At 48.0% G+C, this 22,672-nt stretch overlaps 1 protein-coding gene across 1 annotated transcript in view; it reads right to left on the bottom strand.

Annotated features, from left to right (window-relative positions):
- LOC122378896 overlaps positions 1-16,881 on the bottom strand; it is a 30,705-nt gene extending 13,824 nt beyond the window's left edge. The window contains exons 1-2 of the mRNA XM_043360537.1: positions 16,461-16,881; positions 14,573-16,408 (exon numbers count right to left, since the gene is read on the bottom strand). Coding sequence (XP_043216472.1) covers positions 14,573-16,388 — 1,816 coding nt within the window. The 5' untranslated portion in view covers positions 16,389-16,408; positions 16,461-16,881. The remainder of the gene's footprint in view (positions 1-14,572; positions 16,409-16,460) is intronic.
- Positions 16,882-22,672: the final 5,791 nt, after the last annotated feature.

Below are 22,672 nucleotides of genomic sequence, written 5' to 3'. Positions count from 1 at the left end.
CTTATCTAAAATGAACAATTTTATCTCTGGCTTCTTTTATGAATGGATGGTCGCATGAATGAACGAATGAATAGCTCTACATCCTTTGAGCATCAGCTGAAATCAATCCTAAAATTTAACCCTCGCCCGTATTGGGGGGGGGGTCGAACGGACCCCCCTAGGGTTTTCGCGAATAACTCGCGTAAAAAGCGGCCGATCGCAACGAAACTTTCAGTACCCTCGCTTTTATCAATTTTACACCTACCCTGAAATTTTCATGACCCTGACCTTAATGACCTTTGACCTGTGACCTACTTTTCGAGACCATGTTTGGCCGGAATCGCGATTCGGCGTATGTTGGCTCGCATTAGCCGCGCGTTTGCAGTCTTTTCGTGGTTTTAAGCGTCCAAACATGGGATATGATGCTGCTCCCATGCATTAGGGTAGGTGTCAAGGTCACCGGAAAGGTCAGGTAATTGACCTTTGATGACCTCGGTTCACTTTTTCGAGTTTTACATGTTTTCAGGTCAGTTTTTTTTAGCTGGATTCGAATTTAGCAACCATATGAACATTTACGAAGTAGTTTTGGCACCTTCGTAACATGTTACGAAGCTGTCAGAGGCGGTTGCCACCTACTACGAATACCCTTACTGGTTGACCTGACCTGACCTGACCTGGCCGAAATGCATAAAGGCATCATCTGTAATCAAAACTAACATGATATTCGTGATCAGCACCCAGAAAAACCCCACAGCAGCCACGCTTTACGACTTTCTAACAGGTCCCGATTTTCCCCGACTTTTGGGTCATTGACCTGACCTGGAAGGTCAACCGATGACCTAGGACCTTAAAATTGGGTATCATCGGCTTCCTCTCGTGACGGGCAACACGCTCGTTTTTTTTCTGCGAAGCTCTAGCTCGATCAGGGGCGAAACGGCAAGGGGGGTCCAACGGACCCCCCCCCCCCTTATACGTTCGCGGCTGGAAAAACACCAATACGGGCGAGGGTTAATCTACAAGTCTGCAACGAAAAGGTTTAAAAAGCAGTGCAAGTTAGGTGCAGTTCCTAATCTATGCCGTTTTTTTATTAGGTGTCTCATAGCTCCTAAATCTTGAGCCGCTTCTCTCACGATTCATTTTATGTGGTGCTTACATGCATTGTTCAAGAAGTTATAGTATTCGAGCTAGTTGGTCAAACTGCTATCGAAGTAAATTAAAGTGCTTCAGGCTTCGGCACTTAAAAAACCAATCGATATTTAACCCTCACCCATTTAGGCATTTCTTTTCAGCGTCTTACATGTAGCGGAGGGGCGTAGAATAGAAACCCTCAGCCATTCGGCCCTTGATAAAAAGAGCCAGAGCTTCGCTGAAAAAAGCAAAAAAAAAAAGCGAGCTGCTCGTGACGAGAGAAATCCGATGATTTGAGGGTCCTGGTCATCGCTGACGAGGAGAAAGCCAATTATTTTTATGTCCTGGTCAATGTTGACTGTTGAGATCCTAGGTCATGTTGACCTCCCAGATCAGGTTAATAACCCAGGCACGGAAAATTGGGTCTTGCTTGAATTTCTAAAAGTGAGGTTTGCTGGGACTTGGCTTGCTTCTGATTCCGAATTTGCACTTGCTTTGATCAAAGATGATGTATCAAAGCATTTGGGGTAGGACAGGTCACGCCAGATCACCCATTAGGCGTTCTGCCGGCTATCCATGGAATGTTAACCAGCACTTACAGCCTTGCAACATATTGCATAGGCACTATAACTGATACCTAAGTATGCCTAGTTTTCAAATACTAAAATGGGTGCTAAATTTCAAACCAACACTTCCTAAAAACCACAGTAAAAAGGTGTAAATTTAAGGAAGTTAACCGAGATCATTTCAAGTAAATGCCCTTAGCCTGAGTTTCACGTGACCTTGGCACCTACAACAATCAATGAAACAAACATAAGATAGTATATTTCACATGTTGACACGTCCCTAATCACGAAACGACTATGGAAACACACAGAAGATGTGCGCTGACTTTCAATTGCTATTCTGGCCTGACATGATCTTGAGAAAAATAATCACAGGTTAGAGGTAATTTGGTTCAGGGATTAAAAAATCTCGGAAAAGATGCAAAAATGATAGGGGCTATTTAATTTTCCGGGAAGTTGTAAAATTTATTAACGCCAGGGCACCAAAGAATCGTCGCAATCCTTCGCTTTGCCGCGATTTATTGGTGAAAAACAGGGGGCGCGGTCTATTTACCTCTACTTATATGTGCGGTGAGGGTTAATGTTCATTTTATCTGTGTTGATGAATGTTCAACAATTTCTACATGAACTGAGACCAGTCCATATGAGTATGTTTTTCTCACGGACAATGACAATATAAAAACAATGCGAATCAAACCAAATGTTTCGGACAACAACGTGCCTTCGTCAGTGGAGAAAAATAAGTGTAGGTTTAACATCAATGAGAACTATATGCGGCACCGTCTCGGTCTGGGCAGCCGGGTTGCCGATAAAATGCACAAATGTTTATAACCTTCCATGATGTGCTTAATAAACTGCTGAAAATATATCTAAAAAAGTAAAGATAACAACTTCATCGATTTTATCGAAAGAAAACATGTCAGCCTAGTTACTTATTTCTTGCCACTGACGGAGGCACTTTTGGTGTGCGAAACGTCTGGTTTTATTCGTATTTTTATTGTATTGTCATTCCCTGTGAGAAAAAAGGATAACTCTTCAGTTAGTAACCATAAGAGCGAAACGGCTTAATGTAACACAATTCACTGTGTATACGAAACCTGTAAGTCCCTAAATATAATCCTATTTACGTCTTTTAAAAGGATACAGCTTATACAGCTAAGGCATACATTTTTTTCTGCGTTAAGATAATATTCATTTATCGCCGCAGAATATGGTAAATTAGTGCTGCTGAAGTTCGCTTTCGAAGCGTCTCCTCCAAGCATTCTACAGCTCTCGTGCGATTTTGGATCACGGAACATGGCTGGGCGCGGGACAGGTCGTCTGCGAGCTTGGACGGACCACGTGACCACCTCCTCCCCTCCCCCTCACTCCCGTCCCCTTCCCCAGCAGGGCGTCCGATCTAACCGCGCCTCAGGCAGTCGGCTCGGTCCGACCCTCACTGGGCGAGCCACGGCCCGGTGCCGCCTGAGTTTGTGCCGGGTGCAAAGTTGGAGCAGTTACTAGCGCCGGAACTAGTAATCAGCACGACCATCGTCAGATGGCAGGAGTGAATGGAATAAGCGGTTCCAGGTTTCAGAAGGAATGGGGTAGGAAAAAGCGCTGAAAACAATGTTTTGCTGATATAGCCATAAAAAGTTAACTGAATTAGGAGAGCAGCACATCAGTTTAAAGCCCTTCAGATGATGGTTTTAATAAGCACACAATCATTTCCCAATTCGCCTGCAACGGTGTCACAGGCCAAGAATACGCTGAAATACTAGTGTGTACAGAAGCAACTGCGGGTCCCTGTACCTACATGCCTACCATACAGCTAAATGAAGTAAGTAAACAAAGTTAACCCTACTGGCATGAACATACAAGTTTTAACGGCCAAACTAATAATCCCCTCAAACATATATCTCGAATCTGTACAGTTATCGCGTAAACCTGTATTCTAGGCCGGCCGGCCGTGGTGACGCTTTTGCGAGGCTTATATCTCAGCAACCACTTGACCGATTTACATGCGGTAATTTGTGTAGGGTAGCTTCATTCTTTCTACCAAGTATTTGACTATTCCCAATGTACGTGGGTGACCACTTATGCACGTGCCACGTGCAAAACGAAGAGGTGTTGGTTTTGCAACAATTGCAATATCTCGGTAACTACTGGGCCGATTGCGCTGAAAGTTGGCATGTAGTCTTACTTAATAATGTGTCTCAATGCTTCTAAATCCTCTGCCGCTCATTCTCCGTCACTATCCACCCTAATCTGTGTTTTTATTTAGGAGTAGCAAACCAACTTTCAACACGGCATTGCCGTACAGTATGCACTCAGGCGGCTATAACCGCCAGAAGCGACATTGCGGTACAGTATGCAATCAGGTGTTTGATAGTTCTGCCATCTAGCGCGTAGAAGGAAAGGTGGGGCGGCGGACACGACATTGCGGTACAGTATGCACTCAGGCGGCTTTATTCGCCAGCACCGTCATTGCGGTACAGCATGCAATCAGGCGTTTGATGGCTGTGCCATCTAGCGCGAAACAGGAAAGGTGGGATGGCCACGCAATGGATAGTAGCCGGTTCACGACGGCCATCTGGTAAGTACAAATTTGATGCAGGTTTGGTGCGATTAGGTTCAGTGTGTTTCTTAGCAGCTATCAGCTAGGGTTACATTAATTGCTTATAGCTGTTCCTGCTTTTTCATAGTATCAGACATTATTATCGATCAACCCTATTACTGGTGGGGGGCCGATGCCCCCCACCTGTAGTATTTTTGCTGTCGATGGAAAATCGCCTTAGGGGTTCGAAATTTGGCGACTTTTCCTTAGCTAGAGGCGTATCCAGGATCAGTTTCTCGGGGGTAAATCTGGTCACACTTAAAACAAAAATAATTTCAAAGCAAACGTGTCCATCTGTATGTGTGCATATGCTCTAGAGACAGTATTGCGGTACAGTGTGCATTCAGGCGGTGATACGGCAGACGCGGCACTGCGGCACAGCGTCCATTCAGGCGCTTGACGCTCCTGCCATCTAGCGAGTAAAAAGGAATGTTTGGGCGGCTATGCGAGCCGCACTTATTGGGTAGGTATGCGCACTCGATTACCTACCTGGCAATCTTCAAGAGAACAACCTTTCACCATTTACTGCATTAATAATATCCATGATGTTGAACAAACGAATGTGATAGAATACAATTAGAGTAGTTTACAGTGCTCATGTTAAGAACGTAGGTATGTTATGTTACGACTTACTGGTGGTTATAGGAATGCACTAGAGTAAGGTGGGAATAGAGCCTATGAGTAGGGTATGGGTAGGGTGTAGGTAGCGTATAGGTAGGGTAGGACATGTATATGGGTAGAATAGCGCTTTTTTGCGGCGTTCCCGATTGGCGGCGGGTGGGCGGGCGATGTGGGCGATTTTCATTTTTGTGGCGTTTGCGGTTGGCGGCGGGCGGGCGGGCGCGCGATGCGGGCGGTTTTCATTTTTTCGAGGCGTTTGCGGTTGGCGGCGGTCGGGCGGGCGGTTTTCATTTTTTTGCGGCGTTTGTAGTTGGCGGCGGGCGGGCGTGCGATGTGGGCGGTTTTTATTTTTTGCGGCGTTTGTGGTTGGCGGCGGGCGGGCGTGCGATGCGGGCGGTTTTTATTTTTTTGCGGCGTTTGCGGTTGGCGGCGGGCGGGCGCGCGATGCGGGCGGTTTTTATTTTTTGCGGCGTTTGCGGCGTTGTTTGCGGTTGGAGGCGGTCATTTTTACTTTTGCGGCGTTTGCGGTTGGCGGCGGGCGGGCGGGCGCACGATGCGGGCGGTTTTCATTTTTTCGAGGCGTTTGCGGTTGGCGGCGGTCGGGCGGGCGGTTTTTATTTTGTTGCGGCGTTTGCGGTTGGCGGCGGGCGGGCGTGCGATGCGGGCGGTTTTTATTTTTTGCGGCGTTTGTGGTTGGCGGCGAGCGGGCGTGCGATGCGGGCGGTTTTTATTTTTTGCGGCGTTTCCGGTTGGCGGCGGGCGGGCGCGCGATGCGGGCGGTTTTTTGCGGCGTTTGCGGTGTTGTTTGCGGTTGGAGGCGGTCGTTTTATTTTTGCGGCGTTTGCGGTTGGCGGCGGGCGGGCGTGTTTTTTTTTTTTAATAATTCAATGTCCAAACCTTTGGATTCGTAGTGCTCCTCGAAAAGCCATCCCTACCTCCTATACAATTAAGAGAAGTAACTACCAAACACAACCCTACTTATATAAACATAAAAGTTTTGACAACCAAACTAATGGCCCCATCAGCGATATCTATCCAAACGTACAGTTATCGCGTAAACCTGTATTCTAGTCTTACTTAATAAATTTCAAGTTGTCTGTGTGTGTGTCAGCCGTATGTGTCTTCTTGCGCCGGAACGGCGCCGCGTAGCGACGTGAAATTTGGTGACTACAAACTTTGGGTGGGGCGGACCATCGTATCAAAAGATGGGCGCAATCGGACCAGGGGTGCGGCGTCAGCGCGTGCATCTCTGCCCCAGGCTGGCCGAGGCCAACGCCGAGCAGAGAGCACGTGCTTTAGGCTCAGTTGTTCGCTTAAAAAACTGAGTGAAAACGATGAGAGCTAGCTCGGGAGATCATTAAACTTTGAACTCTGTGGATATTAAGAATACACCTGTTTTCAATTAGGATCAGGTATAGGCGCAGGTACAGGTATTCGGTACAGGTTTTACCGGTAAATAAAATAAATGTATTATCAAGCGAGCGAAGCGAGCAAAGTGCGAGCGAAGCGAGCAAACTTTCGGATCTGCAGCGCTCCTCGAAAAGCGCATATACCTACATGCCTACCATACAGCTAAATGAAGTAAGTAAACAAACTTAACCCTACTGGCATGAACATACAAGTTTTAACAACCAAACTAATAATCCCCTTAAACATATATCTCGAATCTATACAGTTATAGCGTAAACCTGTATTCTAGGCCGGCCGGCCGTGGTCACGCTTTTGCGAGGCTTATATCTCAGCAACCACTTGACCGATTTACATGCGGTAATTTTTGTAGGGTAGCTTCATTCTTTCTACCAAGCATTAGCCCTCGCCCGTAAACGGCGATCTGCCACCTTCGCCCATGCAGGGGGGGGGGGGGGTTGGTGCGACCCCCCCCTTGGCGTTTGAAAACGGAGCGTCGTAGAGCTTAGCGGAAAAGACCAACGGATTGCTCTCGCCGAGATCTCGCGATTGGTGGTATATTTTTTGGTCCTAGGTCAACATTTGACCTACTTTTGACCGGTCAAAGGTCAAATTTTCGGAAAAATAGAATTTTTTCAACTTTCCGCGGCGATTGCGGCAAAACGGTGGGAGATATCGACTTGAAACCTTCACTATCGTGTTCCTTGATCAATTCTCTATCGTTTGGTATGTATTTCGTTTCCCTAGCTCTAAAAATGGCGCGTTGGGAGCGCCGGAAGTCGGCAAGGTCACAGTCGGCGGCAGAAATTCGAAAAATCAAAATTTTAAATTTTTGAAATCTGATTGTATTTTTGGATTTGGGAGGTCCATTTGCTCCCTATAGAAGCTAATATTGCTGCATATTCCCATTGAGGTGACAAGAATTAGCAAAATAGTGGTTCGGGCGCTTTTCAAAAATAGTACCGGACGCTGTTCCTCTTGTGACGTCATAGCTCCGTGACCTGACCTGACCCGGTCAAGTTTCTTATACCATATGATAGCCAATACTTGCCCCAACATGCATGGGAAGTTTCATCACGATCCATCAACCGATGTCTGTACCACCGGCAGGAAACCTCGGGCGTTGGCACTCAGTTTGTGAAAATCCGGCCGGAGGCTGTTCCCTTTGTGACGTCATAACTCCGTGACCTGACATGACCCGGTCAAATTTTTTTTTATCAAAAGATGCGCAAGGTTTGCCCCATAAGGTACCCAAAATTTGGCGGCGCTGCGCGCCGCCGTTTTTGCTCTATTTCCGAAAAACCTCAGGGGGGGTTGCACCAACCCCCCCCCCCTACATGGGCGAGGGTTAGACTATTCCCGATGTACGTGGGTGACCACTTATGCACGTGCCACGTGCAAAACGAAGAGGTGTTGGTTTTGCAACAATTGCAATATCTCGGTAACTACTGGGCCGATTGCGCTGAAAGTTGGCATGTAGTCTTACTTAATAATGTGTCTCAATGCTTCTAAATCCTCTGCCGCTCATTCTCCGTCACTATCCACCCTAATCTGTGTTTTCATTTAAGAGTAGCGAACCAACTTTCAACACGGCATTGCCGTACAGCATGCACTCAGGCGGCTATAACCGCCAGAAGCGACATTGCGGTACAGTATGCAATCAGGCGTTTGATAGTTCTGCCATCTAGCGCGTAAAAGGAAAGGTTGGGCGGCGGACACGACATTGCGGTACAGTATGCACTCAGGCGGCTTTATTCGCCAGCACCGTCATTTCGGTACAGTATGCAATCAGGCGTTTGATGGCTCTGCCATCTAGCGCGAAACAGGAAAGGTGGAGTGGCCACGCAATGCATAGTAGCCGGTTCACGACAGCCATCTGGTAAGTACAAATTTGGTGCAGGTTTGGTGCGATTAGGTTTAGTGTGTTTCTTAGCAGCTATCAGCTAGGGTTACATTAATTGCTTATAGCTATTCCTGCTTTTTCATAGTATCAGACATTATTATCGATCAACCCTATTACTGGTGGGGGGGGGGGGGGGGCATCGGCCCCCACCTGTAGTATTTTTGCTGTCGATGGAAAATCGCCTTAGGGGTTCGAAATTTGGCGACTTTTCCTTAGCTAGAGGCGTATCCAGGATCAGTTTCTGGGGGGTAAATCTGGTCGCACTTTAAACAAAAATAATTTCAAAACAAACGTGTCTATCTGTATGTGTGCATATGCCCTAGAGACAGTATTGCGGTACAGTGTGCATTCAGGCGGTGATACGGCAGACGCGGCACTGCGGCACAGCGTCCATTCAGGCGCTTGACGCTCCTGCCATCTAGCGAGTAAAAAGGAATGTTTGGGCGGCTATGCGAGCCGCACTTATTGGGTAGGTATGCGCACTCGATTACCTACCTGGCAATCTTCAAGAGAACAACCTTTCACCATTTACAGCATTAATAATATCCATGATATTGAACAAACGAATGTGATAGAATACAATTAGAGTAGTTTACAGTGCTCATGTTAAGAACGTAGGTATGTTATGTTACGACTTACTGGTGGTTATAGGAATGCACTAGAGTAAGGTGGGAATAGAGCCTATGAGAAGGGTATGGGAAGGGTGTAGGTAGGGTATAGGTAGGGTAGGACATGTATATGGGTAGAATAGCGCTTTTTTGCGGCGTTCCCGATTGGCGGCGGGCGGGCGGGCGATGCGGGCGATTTTCATTTTTTTTTTGTGGCGTTTGCGGATGGCGGCGGGCGGGCGGGCGCACGATGCGGACGGTTTTCATTTTTCGAGGCGTTTGCGGTTGGCGGCGGTCGGGCGGGCGGTTTTCATTTTTTGCGGCGTTTGTAGTTGGCGGCGGGCGGGCGTGCGATGCGGGTGGTTTTTATTTTTTGCGGCGTTTGTGGTTGGCGGCGGGCGGGCGTGCGATGCGGGCGGTTTTTATTTTTTGCGGCGTTTGCGGTTGGCGGCGGGCGGGCGCGCGATGCGGGCGGTTTTTATTTTTTGCGGCGTTTGCGGTGTTGTTTGCGGTTGGAGGCGGTCGTTTTTACTTTTGCGGCGTTTGCGGTTGGCGGCGGGCGGGCGGGCGCACGATGCGGGCGGTTTTCATTTTTTCGAGGCGTTTGCGGTTGGCGGCGGTCGGGCGGGCGGTTTTTATTTTGTTGCGGCGTTTGCGGTTGGCGGCGGGCGGGCGTGCGATGCGGGCGGTTTTTATTTTTTGCGGCGTTTGTGGTTGGCGGCGAGCGGGCGTGCGATGCGGGCGGTTTTTATTTTTTGCGGCGTTTCCGGTTGGCGGCGGGCGGGCGCGCGATGCGGGCGGTTTTTTGCGGCGTTTGCGGTGTTGTTTGCGGTTGGAGGCGGTCGTTTTATTTTTGCGGCGTTTGCGGTTGGCGGCGGGCGGGCGTGTTTTTTTTTTAATAATTCAATGTCCAAACCTTTGGATTCGTAGTGCTCCTCGAAAAGCCATCCCTACCTCCTATACAATTAAGAGAAGTAACTACCAAACACAACCCTACTTATATAAACATAAAAGTTTTGACAACCAAACTAATGGCCCCATCAGCGATATCTATCCAAACGTACAGTTATCGCGTAAACCTGTATTCTAGTCTTACTTAATAAATTATAAGTTGTCATCATCGCTGTGTCATGCCTTATGTGTCTTAAAGCGCCGGAACGGCGCCGCGTATCGACATGAAATTTAGTGACCACAAACTTTGGGTGGGGCGGACCATCGTATCAAAAGATGGGCGCAATCGGACCACGGGTGCGGCGTCAGCGCGTGCATCTCTGCCCCAGGCTGGCCGAGGCCGGCGCCGAGCAGAGAGCACGCGCTTTAGGCTCAGTTGTTCGCTTAAAAAAAACTGAGTGAAAAGTATCCGAGCCGGGAGGTCGTTGACCTTTGACAACCAAGGCCGACACAAGGCACCGCTCGCCAAGAGGATTCACAATTAACCCGGCAGGCGGTGGGCCTAGCAGCCACCTTCCGCGCGGTGGGGGGGGGGGGGGGGGGCACTTTTTTGCCCCCCCCCCCCGTATCTCCGAAACTACTGGACGGATCCGGAAAATTCAAACGGCGTTCGATAGCCCTGTCAAATTTGTCGAGGGAAACCAAATTTCATTGACCTCGGGGTAACCGATGACGTCACAGGTCAGGTCAAAGATAAAATGTTTCACCGTTCACGGGGCTTCTAGGGAAAGCGCTATAACACCGAGTAAAACGCATTTTGTCGACAATCAGCGATAAGGCGCCAGTTGTCTAGTACATATGTTGCTATTAGAGGTCACTGGTCATACCAGGTCAGGTCACAGGTCAGGTCACCAAAGGTCACCAAGGGTCACCACATGAGCCCAACTTTACTAAGGTTATGCGATGCATGTTTTATGGCCAGTTTTTCATTTCCAACTCAATGGTGTTGGTTATAAGACCATCAGGTACGGTTTAGGTCACTTTCTGGTGGAGGTCAGGTCAAGGTCAGGTCAAAAAAGGTCAAATTTCAAAGTTAATATTTTTGCATAAAATGGGTATCGATTCGATGCAGCTCGTCACGGGGAGTCTAATGGTGGTCTTTGTTTTGCGCTACGAGGTCTAGAATTGCTAAAAATTGAGTTTAAAAATTTGACGTCATCAATTTTGAACAGTTTTTTCGCTATAACTTGGCCAAAAAAAGAGGTATCGATCTCAAATTTGGTATGTAGAGAGAAGGCGGTAGGGGCTATCACATATATTCCGTTTTTTTTCGAAATTCAAAAAACTTTTTGGATTTTTTGGCTATTATATTCAAAAAATCTATTTTTTTATTTTTGGGGGTCAAAATCCAAAAAATTCGAAAAACCGAGATAGCAGTTTTGTAGCCCTGTCAATTCCACACCTTTTATGTCTAAAACATTTTTCTGTATCTCTAAAGCTGTAGGCCTGACAGCTCTTCCCGCGAAACCTTTTTTTGGGTCGAAAATGGCAAAAATGACGTCACTCTGACGTCATTAGCGGCCAACCTATCGTAGCCTTTGCAAAAATTTTTGGTCACCATGTGCGCTAGCTGCTCCCGGGAGGGTACTGAAAGTTTGGTGACGATCGGCGCAGCGGTTCTCGAGATATATCGAAAAAACTAAAGGGGGGGCAAAAAATTGCCCCCCCCCCACCGCCTGGAAGGTTAATTTGTTTTTGCAATATCTCAGCCGTTTCTGGGCCGATTTAGCTGAAACTTGGACTGTCGGTGGTAGTATAGTGTAGGGTAGGGTAGGGACTAGGGGTAGGGTTGGGTAGGGTAGGGGTAGGGTAGGGGTAGTGTAGGGTAGGGTAGGGTAGTGTAAGGGTAGGGTAGGGGTAGGGTAGGGTAGGGTAGGGTAGGGTAGGTTAGGGTAGTGTAGGGGTAGGGTAGGGTAAGGGTAGGGTAGGGTAGGGTAGTGTATGTAAGGGTAGGGTAGGGTAGGGAAGGATATGGTAGGTAGGGTAGGGTAGGGTAGGGACTAGGGGTAGGGTTGGTAGGGTAGGGTAGGGGTAGGGTGGGGTAGGGTAGGGTAGGGGTAGGGTAGGGTAGGGGTAGGGTAGGGTAGGGGTAGGGTAGGGTAGGGTAGGGTAGGTTAGTGTAGGGTAGGGGTAGGTTAGGGTAGTGTAAGGGTAAGGTAGGGTAGGGTTGAATTGAGTAATATCCTAACTTACAAAGGGCTCGAACAACTCGCATGCATCACCATCATGCTTTACAGTTCAATTAAAAGCAGTTACCCAGTTCTACACAAATAATACCAACAAAAATGCAAGTTTCTACACCCAAACTAATGCATCCGTTAATCATACATATCAAAACATACAGTTATCGCGTAAACCTGTATTCTAGTTGTGTATGAATCTCAACATCCAAGCAACAATCCGTCGGTACCGTGTCCAAGATGAGAATCTCTCTGGCGAAGGGAGCACTGACAGGCCGCCGGTGGTATCTCGCTGTGTGAGGAAGGTCGCCCTGACCTCTGGGTCATCTCTATCTTCTTGTTGTGTGATTGAGTTCGGAGGCCAGCCAGCTTCTTGCTGCTTCAGAAATTCTGGGCCGCTGAGCCAGTCCGTCCTTTTCAACAGATTTGCAGCTGAGGTTCCGCGAGAGCCAAGATCGGCGGGATTCAGTCCGCTCGGTACGTATCGCCACTGTTCAGGTGATGAAGAGCATCTGATCTCAGCAATTCGATTCGCTACAAATGTGTGAAATCTTTTCTCATCGTTTCGAATGTAGTGCAAAATGACTTTGCTATTGCTCCAGAATGTGGTCTTCACGGAATTCAAGCAGTTTAGTTCTTTCTTGATCGTGCTCACTAGACGAATTGCCAGTACTGCCGCCTGCAGTTCAAGTCGAACTACAGTGAGTTGTCGCAGTGGCGCGACTTTAGACCTTGCCATCAAGAAGTTACACTCGCCGGTGCCGTTCTCCTGGGCCAGGCGTAGATACACCACCGCCGCAAACGCCGTTTCCGATGCATCGCAGAATACGTGTAGCTCATGGAATTCGTCTGCGACTGTGCCGAGCTTGATGTTTCGGGGTATCTGCAAACTTGGTATGATCATCAAACCGCTCAGCCATTCACGCCATTCACCCTTTTCTCCCTGGAGGAGCGGATCATCCCATGCGCACTTCCGTAGCCAGAGACGCTGTACAAGCAGCTTAGCTTGCAGCACGAACGGTAGAGCCATCCCCAAAGGATCAAATAGTCTGGCCACTACCTGAACAATGCCTCGCTTGGATTCCAGCGGAGATGTTTCAACCTGGCGAAGGCTTAGCGTGTCAACAGATGTGTTCCACATGCAGCCTAGAACGCTTTCATCTGTAAAGTTGATTTCCTTTTGGGCGCGCTCTGTAGGATGAATTGCTTCCAATACGACCGGGCTGTTGCTCTTCCACTTTGTCAAGCGGAATCCTCCCTTTGCCAGCAGATGTGTGATGTCATTTTGCATAGTCTTTGCTTCGTGAACGTTTCTACACGAATACAAAAAATCGTCCATGTAAAAATTGTTGCGGATAGCTTCTGTCATTGCTCGTCGTTGTTGGTGACTTCCAGCATAGTCTTCCCCAGTGCGTCGGAGCACAAAGTTGGCAGACGCCGGGCTGCACTTGGCCCCAAAAATCGTAGCCGTCATTTGATAGACTTCTGGTTTCTTTCGTAAATCTAAACCTCTCCAAAGAAATCGCAGAGCCTCTTGATCTTCGGCACGGACTTTAACTTGATGATACATTTCCTCTATGTCTGCAGTTATAGCTAAAGCCTGCTGTCTAAACCTTAAAAGCACCCCTGTGAGATTTCGTAGTAGATCTGGTCCAGTGAGCAAGTAGCTATTCAATGATACCCCGGCGAATTGGGCAGCAGCATCAAAAACGACCCGTAGCTTCCCAGGCTTGTGTGGGTGGATAACCGCATGATGTGGTAAATACCACGTCCTTGGGCCGTGACGATTCTCCTCTCCTTGGTCTACCTTCCTGGCATGTCCCTTTTCAATATACCCGTTCAGTATTTTCTGGTAGGCCTCCGCCTTCTCTGGTTTCTGTAGCAAGCTTCTCTCAAGCGATTCTAGGCGACGTAATGCCATTCCCTTGTTATCCGGTAATGATACACCGTCATTCTTCCATAACAGGCCGGTCTCGTATCTAGATCCGATCTTTCTTGTTGAGTTTTCCATGATTTCGATTGCCCTTTTATCTTCCTGTGATATCGGTTGTGTGTAGTCAAATTTTGTCCCAAAAGCCTCTGTCGTACACCATTCTTGCAACAGAACATTGGATTCTTCATCGGCGGAGGCGTTGTGGACTACATGACCCGTCTGGCGCCTCGTGGTAGCCCATTCACTGAACCGGTCAGCGTCCATCCAAAGGCCGTCCTCAACGCCACTGGCTGACCAGATCGACCGACTCGAACGTCTTGGTGTAGAACCGCTTCTACGACATTGGCACCTAACAGCACCTCAATGTCGCCATCACAGCGGGGAATGTCCAGACCGTTGAGATGGGTCCATGAGTTTCGCTGCTCCTCTGAGATGTGATGAGCCAGAGCGTTAACGTTTATCCGTGGGGTACCAAAAGCTTCAGGCACCTGTATCAATTCCTTTGTGCCTGAAGCTGTTCGTGAGCTAACATCGAAAGCAACTCGAGTTGATGTTTGGGGAACTCCACTGCTTTCTACGTTATCAATGCGTAGTATTCGCTCAGGGCCCTTTAATCCCAAGTAGGGCATGAGATCTTCAGAGGTAAGCGATGTTTCTGAACCAGGATCCAGCAAACCATACGTGTCTCTAAGTCTCCCACCGACTCCATGGACTCGTATAGGAACGATCTGCAGCAACGTAACGGCTCCCGCACGATCCTGAACTGATGTTGCTATCGTACGATGTGCAGTTTTGCCCTGCCGACTTTCTTCTCGGTCGGGTGCTGACTCGCTCCTTTTCACTTGTGCCCCGTGCAGGCTTTCATGATGTTTGAATCTGCATCCGTCGATTCCGCAAACTCTTGCTGTCCGGCAATCTCGAGCCAGGTGATTTCTGCGCAAACATCCAAAGCACATTCGATTTTTTGTCAGAAATAGGAGTCGCTCGTCTGGTGTCTTCTGCTGATATGATTCACATGACTGAAGGTCATGGGTATCTCCACAACACGGACATTCTCTAGTCCATGTGTTTGTCACCAAATTTGTTCGTCTTACTGCCTGTCCCTTTGAAGAACAGCTCAATGCTATTTTGAGTTGTTTTCCTAGCCACGCATTGAAATCAACGAGCGTGGGTCGATCAATGTTCCTTTCAACAACATGCCTACCCCACTCCCGTCGCAACTCTCTCGGTAATCTGTCAACCATTCGCCGAAGGTTTTCGTAACTCTCGAGGTCACCAACGAAACCGAGCTTCTGTAGCACAGTCACCGTGTTGTTAATAACTCCGCAGAACTGCTCCATGCCAGCTGTACCAAACAACGTTGGTGGCGGGGCCGACAGCATTGCATCTAAATGTGATTGTACTATGTCCTGCTCCCTGCCAAATCTTGCCTTTAGCACGTCTATAGCCTGGGGATATAGTTCAGGATCGAAAATGAGTCCCGATATTGCTTGCTTTGCGCTCCCTTGTACAACCGACTGCAAATGAACCATCTTTTCTGTGTTTGATAAATCTGGCTGGTCGTCTATTAGATGCTTGAAAAGGCTAAACCATCGCGGCCATTCAAGTGGATTGCCATCAAATACAGGAAGGGTCAAACGAGGAATACTGTTAGGTGGTAACAGATGACCACTAGTACGCGAATGGCTAGTAGCTTTGTGGCCCGAATGGTCAAGTGCTCCACTATCAACCGGTTTGGAAGTGCTGTGGAGCTCATTCTCCTCTACCTGCCGTTCATCAATGTCTGGCAATGCACGATGCTGATCGAATTTATGTAAAGAATTAGAGACAGATTCAGATTCGGTCTTACCTCTGTTCGTCTGTTCCGCCTCTGCGCCCAACGCCTTCGGCCAAGACGGTAAATCATGTAATTCCGCCTGTTCTACAGGCGTCCCGAAGTCAGAATGGTCACATTCAGATCCGTCCGCTTCCTTTCTCCAATCTGCCTCCATTCTAGCCAACTGTGCAGCGTCTCTAGCTTCTTGCAGTTTTCTCTGGTGTGCCAATTCTTGCTCTTTCCTCTGCTCCGCCAATTGGCGTTCTAGCTGTTGAAGCCGTAGCTCCTTGAGTTTCGCCTGAATCTCGGCTTCTTTAGAATTGCAGAATCGTTCTTGGACAACTTCTGTCTCGGTCTCTGGTTCATGATCATTACTGGGCTCATTACTGGGCTCAACTGCGGTTCGTCGGCTCTTTAGATATTCTCGTATTTGCATCACTGTCTCAACATGCTTTGTCTCCTCCTCCTCCATATACCTTTCAATCTCACAACTCGCGTCATCACCGATCAAAAGCGCATACTCGTCACTCACCTCGATTAAAGATCGTAGCGCCTTGTCCGATTCTTCAACCAGATTCAGGAGCTTCGTGTGGTTACCGTTGCCTTCAATGATAGCAAGGGCCTGGTTGCGTAGCCGAGTCAAAGTACCACGATGCCTTCCTCTTATTTTCTTGATTTTTGCAATCTTCTGTTCTTCCATGGTTTTCGAACTGTTCTTAACTATCGCCACAGCCAAAATTACAGGTCAGTTAAGTGAAAACTTCTTCACGCATTTAAGTAATATATTCGCAGTAATAACAAATAATAATGGTTAAGAACAGTTTTCGACGTTACAGTTTCGGTGTGGCGGGATTCAACTCAATTTTGTTTGGTTCTTTTCATTCGTTTCGCTTCGTTTGTTTCGTTCGAGTGAATTGTCTCGTCTTGTCTCGGTATATGTTCTCATCACTACAACTTCATTTCTTCATGTTCCTCTTCTTTATCAATTCTTCTTGCTGTTATTTATCTCTTCTTTCCCTTTCACATTTCTGTTTCTATTCTCAATTTCTTGGCTTTTCTGTGTTATTTCCGTTATTTTGGGTCACTTGAATTTGAAATATTTACAGCACAAAATCTTATTCAAATCGCGCACACAAATTTACGTTCAGTGCTTCCATGCGCGGAGATAAAATCACCACTGAGGGTAAATCAATTCCACAGCTGGGAGTGCCACCGAATGACTTGGACTGTGGATTGGGCATGTCATGGCCTACATTGTGTGCGAGTTTCAGCTTGATCAGAGGTGTCCCGAATCTGGGCTGAATCCGGGCTGCGACGTATTGAGTGTCGTTTATTTGCACATTTTGAACTGCCGAGGTCAAACGGGGTCACATATCGAAAAGCGGTTTTTAAGGAAAGTTACTACGGCCTATGGGCTACCCGATGATGTGCTTTGATTTGGAATTCGGCCAATCCATCTACTCGAAAACTGCTGTGCAAGTGTATTCTCGACATAGCCCACAAATGACCTTGGGTCATCGCATGACCTTGAGAGGTCAAATGAGTGTTGGGAAAGTAAGATTAGATGCAGGCGAGTCGATTGGTGCCATTTTTAGCACTCTAGCTCTACTGGGTGGGCCACAATCTGCTGTGCAAATTTGGGCCACGTGACCTTTGCTGACCTCTGTAGGTCAAACGGCTGGGAGTGCCACCGAATGACTTCGACTGTGGATTGGACATGTCATGGCCTACATTGTGTGCGAGTTTCAGCTTGATCGGAGGTGTCCCGAATCTGGGCTGAATCCGGGCTGTGACGTATTGAGTGTCGTTTATTTGCACATTTTGACCTGCCGAGGTCAAACGGGGTCACATATCGAAAAACGGTTTTTAAGGAAAGTTACTACGGGCTATGGGCTACCCGATGATGTGCTTTGATTTGGAATTCGGTCAATCCATCTACTCGAAAACTGCTGTGCAAGTGTATTTTCGACATAGCCCACAAATGACCTTAGGTCATCGCATGACCTTGAGAGGTCAAATGAGTGTTGGGAAAGTCAGATTAGATGCAGGCGAGTCGATTGGTGCCATTTTAAGCGCTCTAACTCTACTGAGTGGGCCACAATCTGCTGTGCAAATTTGGGCCACCTGACCTTTGCTGACCTCTGTAGGTCAAACGGCTGGGAGTGCCACCGAATGACTTGGACTGTGGATTGGGCATGTCATGGCCTACATTGTGTGCGAGTTTCAGCTTGATCGGAGGTGTCCCGAATCTGGGCTGAATCGGGGCTGCGACGCATTGAGTGTCGTTTATTTGCACATTTTGACCTGCCGAGGTCAAACGGGGTCACATATCGAAAAGCGGTTTTCAAGGAAAGTTACTACGGCCTATGGGCTACCCGATGATGTGCTTTGATTTGGAATTCGGTCAATCCATCTACTCGAAATCTGCTGTGCAAGTGTATTTTCGACATAGCCCACAAATGACCTTGGGTCATCGCATGACCTTGAGAGGTCAAATGAGTGTTGGGAAAGTAAAATTAGATGCAGGCGAGTCGATTGGTGCCATTTTTAGCGCTCTAGCTCTACTGGGTGGGCCACAATCTGCTGTGCAAATTTGGGCCAGGTGACCTTTGCTGACCTCTGTAGGTCAAACGGCTGGGAGTGCCACCAAATGACTTGGACTGTGGATTGGACATGTCATGGTCTACATTGTGTGCGAGTTTCAGCTTGATCGGAGATGTCCCGAATCTGGGCTGAATCCGGGCTGCGACGTATTGAGTGTCGTTTATTTGCACATTTTGACCGGCCGAGGTCAAACGGGGTCACATATCGAAAAGCAGTTTTTAAGGAAAGTTATTACGGCCTATGGGCTACCCGATGATGTGCTTTGATTTGGAATTCGGTCAATTCATTTACTCGAAAACTGCTGTGCAAGTAAATTTTCGACATAGCCCACAAATGACCTTAGGTCATCGCATGACCTTGAGAGGTCAAATGAGTGTTGGGAAAGTAAGATTAGATGCAGGCGAGTCGATTGGTGCCATTTTTAGCGCTCTAGCTCTAGTGGGTGGGCCACAATCTGCTGTGCAAATTTGGGCCACGTGACCTTTGCTGACCTCTGTAGGTCAAACGGCTGGGAGTGCCACCGAATGACTTGGACTGTGGATTGGGCATGTCATGGTCTACATTGTGTGCGAGTTTCAGCTTGATCGGAGGTGTCCCGAATCTGGGCTGAATCCGGGCTGAATCTGGGCGGAATATGGGCTGTCTTGATCAACATGTGCGTAAGAGTGGCTATATGAATCCATTGTGGGGTCGCCCTTTCCAATAAGTGTCACGTAACAGCAATGGGACCAGGGACTCTATATGAACTGAACCCAGGGTGCTCGCCAAGAAGACCAATGTCTCCATCCTATCATCCTTCCGGCTCTGAAATGGTCTTGTTAGACCGAAAGGGCATAACCCAACAAAACAAACCAAATTCGCCATCTGGCTGCGTGGTGTAGTGGTTAGTGCACTAACCTCGTGTTCAAATGACACGGGGTTCGAATCCCATCGCCGGCTGATGCTTTTGGCGTGTTGTCCCAGTAAACATGCCGACGTCGGCGACTGGGGGGCTCGAATCCCGCCGCCGGTTGATATTTTTGGCGCGTTGTCCCAATAAACATGCCGACGTCGGCCCCGTCGGTCCAACGACAAACGATCTCGTCAACCTCGGCAAACGACCTCGGCCCGACGTCGGCTCGACGTCAGCTGGACTTCGGCTGGACGTCGGAACATGCGGGCATATCCGACGTCCAGCCGATGTCGGGCCGAGGTTGAACCAAACATGCCGACGTCGGCCCGACGTCGGGCCGAGTCTCGGCCCGACGTCGGGCCGACGTCGGCATGTTTACTGGGTCTGCTGTGGACTCTGTGGGGGCCTGGGCTCGCTGTCGGAACCGGAATCGTTCCACGATTACGTTAGTCCTGGGAGTGTAGAACTCCCGGAGCTGGCGGAGGGTGACGTCGTAGTCGTCCTCGCCGTCACGTTTCGCGACCGGCGGCAGGGTGTCGAACACCCGGTACGCCTCGTCACCGATCGCGCACAGAAGCAGAGCGCACCGCTGCTCGGGGGGCAGGGGGCTCGTGCCGCACCTGGCCAACAGATAAAGTTCGAATTTTTGTTCCCAGTTCCTCCACGGGACGGCCGGCGTCCCGGAATGGGGCAAAAACGGCGCGGGTAGGGGCGGTCCACTGTCGCCGCTCATGGCCGTACCGCGGGCCGAGACACAAAAAAGGTTACACGGAAACTCGCGACACGCGATTTCACTAAAGTCCGCACTTATCTCGTGCTAGTCGCCAAAATGTAGTGTTATGGAACCCAAACTAATATCTGTTGTATACAATGGCCAGGTGGAACGCAGACTGTATTTTCCCAAAATGACGGAGTCACGTGAGGTCATGTAAAAAGCACTAAACTACTGCCATAGTGAACACTACAAGGGTCAAGGTCAGGTCAACCGGGTACGCACATCCCGAAAATCAAAACTGATATTTGCAGCCTGTGACACATGTTTAATTTGGGCGTAGAACACGATGGTGACATTCATTTTATCATATGTATGTGTACGTGTTTGGTTCAAAAAGTTCAATTTCAGAAATGCATGTATCATGGTCGTGAAATAGTCACAAGAAATTGCCAAGATTCAGTTCAAGATTTTGGAAAATGCAGAACGATAATCAATAGGTAATCGAAGATAGCCATTTGATTGTTCATGGTATTGGCAGTCTAATGGCGTTTACGGCATGTCTTTATGTCTATTCTGTGATTTTATATGATTTTTTGAACATATGCCGTTTTTGGTCGAAAACTCAGAAAACATGACGTCACTAAAACCTCGGTATCTCAAAAATTTTCCGACCGATTTTTTGAAACTTTGTCACAATAAACTTCAATCAATTCCCTACAGGTACCCAAATTTTGGCGCGCCTGCGCGCGCCGTTTTTATGCTATGGCCCGGCGAAAAAAGTGGGGGCGTTTAACGCCCCCCAGCAACTCGCGGGTTGCCGATTAAGGGGTAAGGGGTAAGATAATATATTCCTGCCCGGGGCCGGGATGATTCAATAAATGTCACCGAGGTTTTCTAGCGAAAACTCCGAGGGCCGTTAGGCCCGAGGTGCTTTTCGCTAAAAAAGCGAGGTGACATTTATTGAATTCCCGGCCTTAGGGCTGGAAGGTGTTTCCCATACCTGCCAAAAAGCTCACAACTATAATTGATAGTGACGTCAGCATCCGTGTGGTTCAACGCGTTTAACCACACCCCTTGAACCACACGGCTGGCAATATTAAAGCACTGCATTAAACTTTGAAAAGTGTGGTACAGTGCACGTGCCATTAAAATGCCTGGATGTCTCGATTTAATCATGCAATGTAGCAGGTATGGGAAATTCACATCTGGAACCCGAGGCCACTGCCATATATTGACCCGAGGAATCGATTGCGACCTTTATTTTGGCGATCAGACCAACCCTTGAGGCACTTTTGACGCGCCCCTTCCTTTAAGGAACGATTAAGGGAGGAGGGGAGCTAGGACAACATAAATGCCATATTCGTGCTCCCCGTCTCCCAATGATTAGAGTGTTAGAAACGATTCTAAATCCGACGCTGTATTCGATGCTGTTGCTGACGCTAACTTCACGGACATGCCCTAGCTAATCGCTAACTAGAATCAGCGCACACAGGCGTTGCGGTTTATGTGTTTACGCATAGATGTCGCAACTATAGCGAGATATGCGATGCAAATGGTAGCAGAGAGCAGTAGTTTCCCCTACACAAGTGGTGGTTTTCTACCACAGACGCTCGTCGAGGTCGGTATTTCCAAATACGCGTTGGAGGAATAGGCTTGTTGACGTCTCCATGGAAACCCAATTTGACACGTGTAATGAGGGGAAGCCAGTAACAGTTGGTAGCATTAGACCAAATGGGCGCTAAAAAACTACTACCCCATAGGGTTTCCATGTTAAATCGACCTTATTCAAACGAGCTTCACGCGTAAGGTAAAAAATAAAGTGTCAATATTATTGTGGGGAAAGGTAGCCTCAAGCTTCCCCTACAACCTTTTATCTAGCGTTTTTCGACGCGGAGGCCATAACAGGTTCAAAAAGCATTGGGCGCTGTCCGAGGTACCAAAAGCCGAGCACAGGTTCGTGCGCATGCGCACATTGCCTCAACCCTGTACTGACGTAAATTAGTGATACTGCTCACGGACTCAATCAGCCAATCAGCATCCCCGATTAAATCAACAGATGTCGCTAGCATCACGTAAATCCTGCGTGCGAACACATTTTAAGAATGAAACGGCTGCGCAATTTCTGCCTTCCATTGATTCCTTCCATTTTAGTACCAACTATACGCTTTTCAACTAACTTTAGACTAAGTTTTAAACTATGGGTAATATGTTATTTCTGGTACATATAATTTAAAAATTACTGCTTTATGAATTTGGCTTTACTCGGCAGAATAGAATACCCTATTTTTTTCCATATTCAAAAAATATATCAACTACCATGTAACTCATCTAGGTCAAATGGGCGCTTTCCGCGTCGTTGGGGTACCCAGGTGTACCTGTTGTTCTAATTTGGTATACACCGGTGCAAGGCTATATAAACCAGGTAGAACGTTCCCGACGAAAAAGTGGTGACAAGCGATAATTAGTAGCCGCGACCCTCACTTGTTCAAAACTATATCCGCAAGCAGCATTTACAGGCTAGCGGAAATCGACCAATCGGCGTTCGGCAATACTCGACGCTGATTGGCCCGATGCTCGTGACGAAATTGCGGGGGACTGTAGCTATTCCCCTATGGCGTTTAATAGACTTACGGCTTTTGAAGGGGATTTATACCAGTTTTTGTTGGGTTTGAGGCCATTTTTGAGCTTGGATATTCTTTCTGTGACTTTTGACTGTGTAATAACGACATTTAATCATGACATTCTATATACTACCGGTGTCACATCGGCCAAA

The sequence above is a fragment of the Amphibalanus amphitrite genome, unplaced genomic scaffold, assembly GCF_019059575.1.
Source record: "Amphibalanus amphitrite isolate SeventyFive unplaced genomic scaffold, NRLGWU_Aamphi_draft 000067F_arrow, whole genome shotgun sequence".
NCBI classification, from domain to species: Eukaryota; Metazoa; Arthropoda; class Thecostraca; order Balanomorpha; family Balanidae; genus Amphibalanus; species Amphibalanus amphitrite.
Note: the sequence above shows the minus strand (reverse complement) of the source record. Positions and strands in the feature narration are given on the sequence as shown.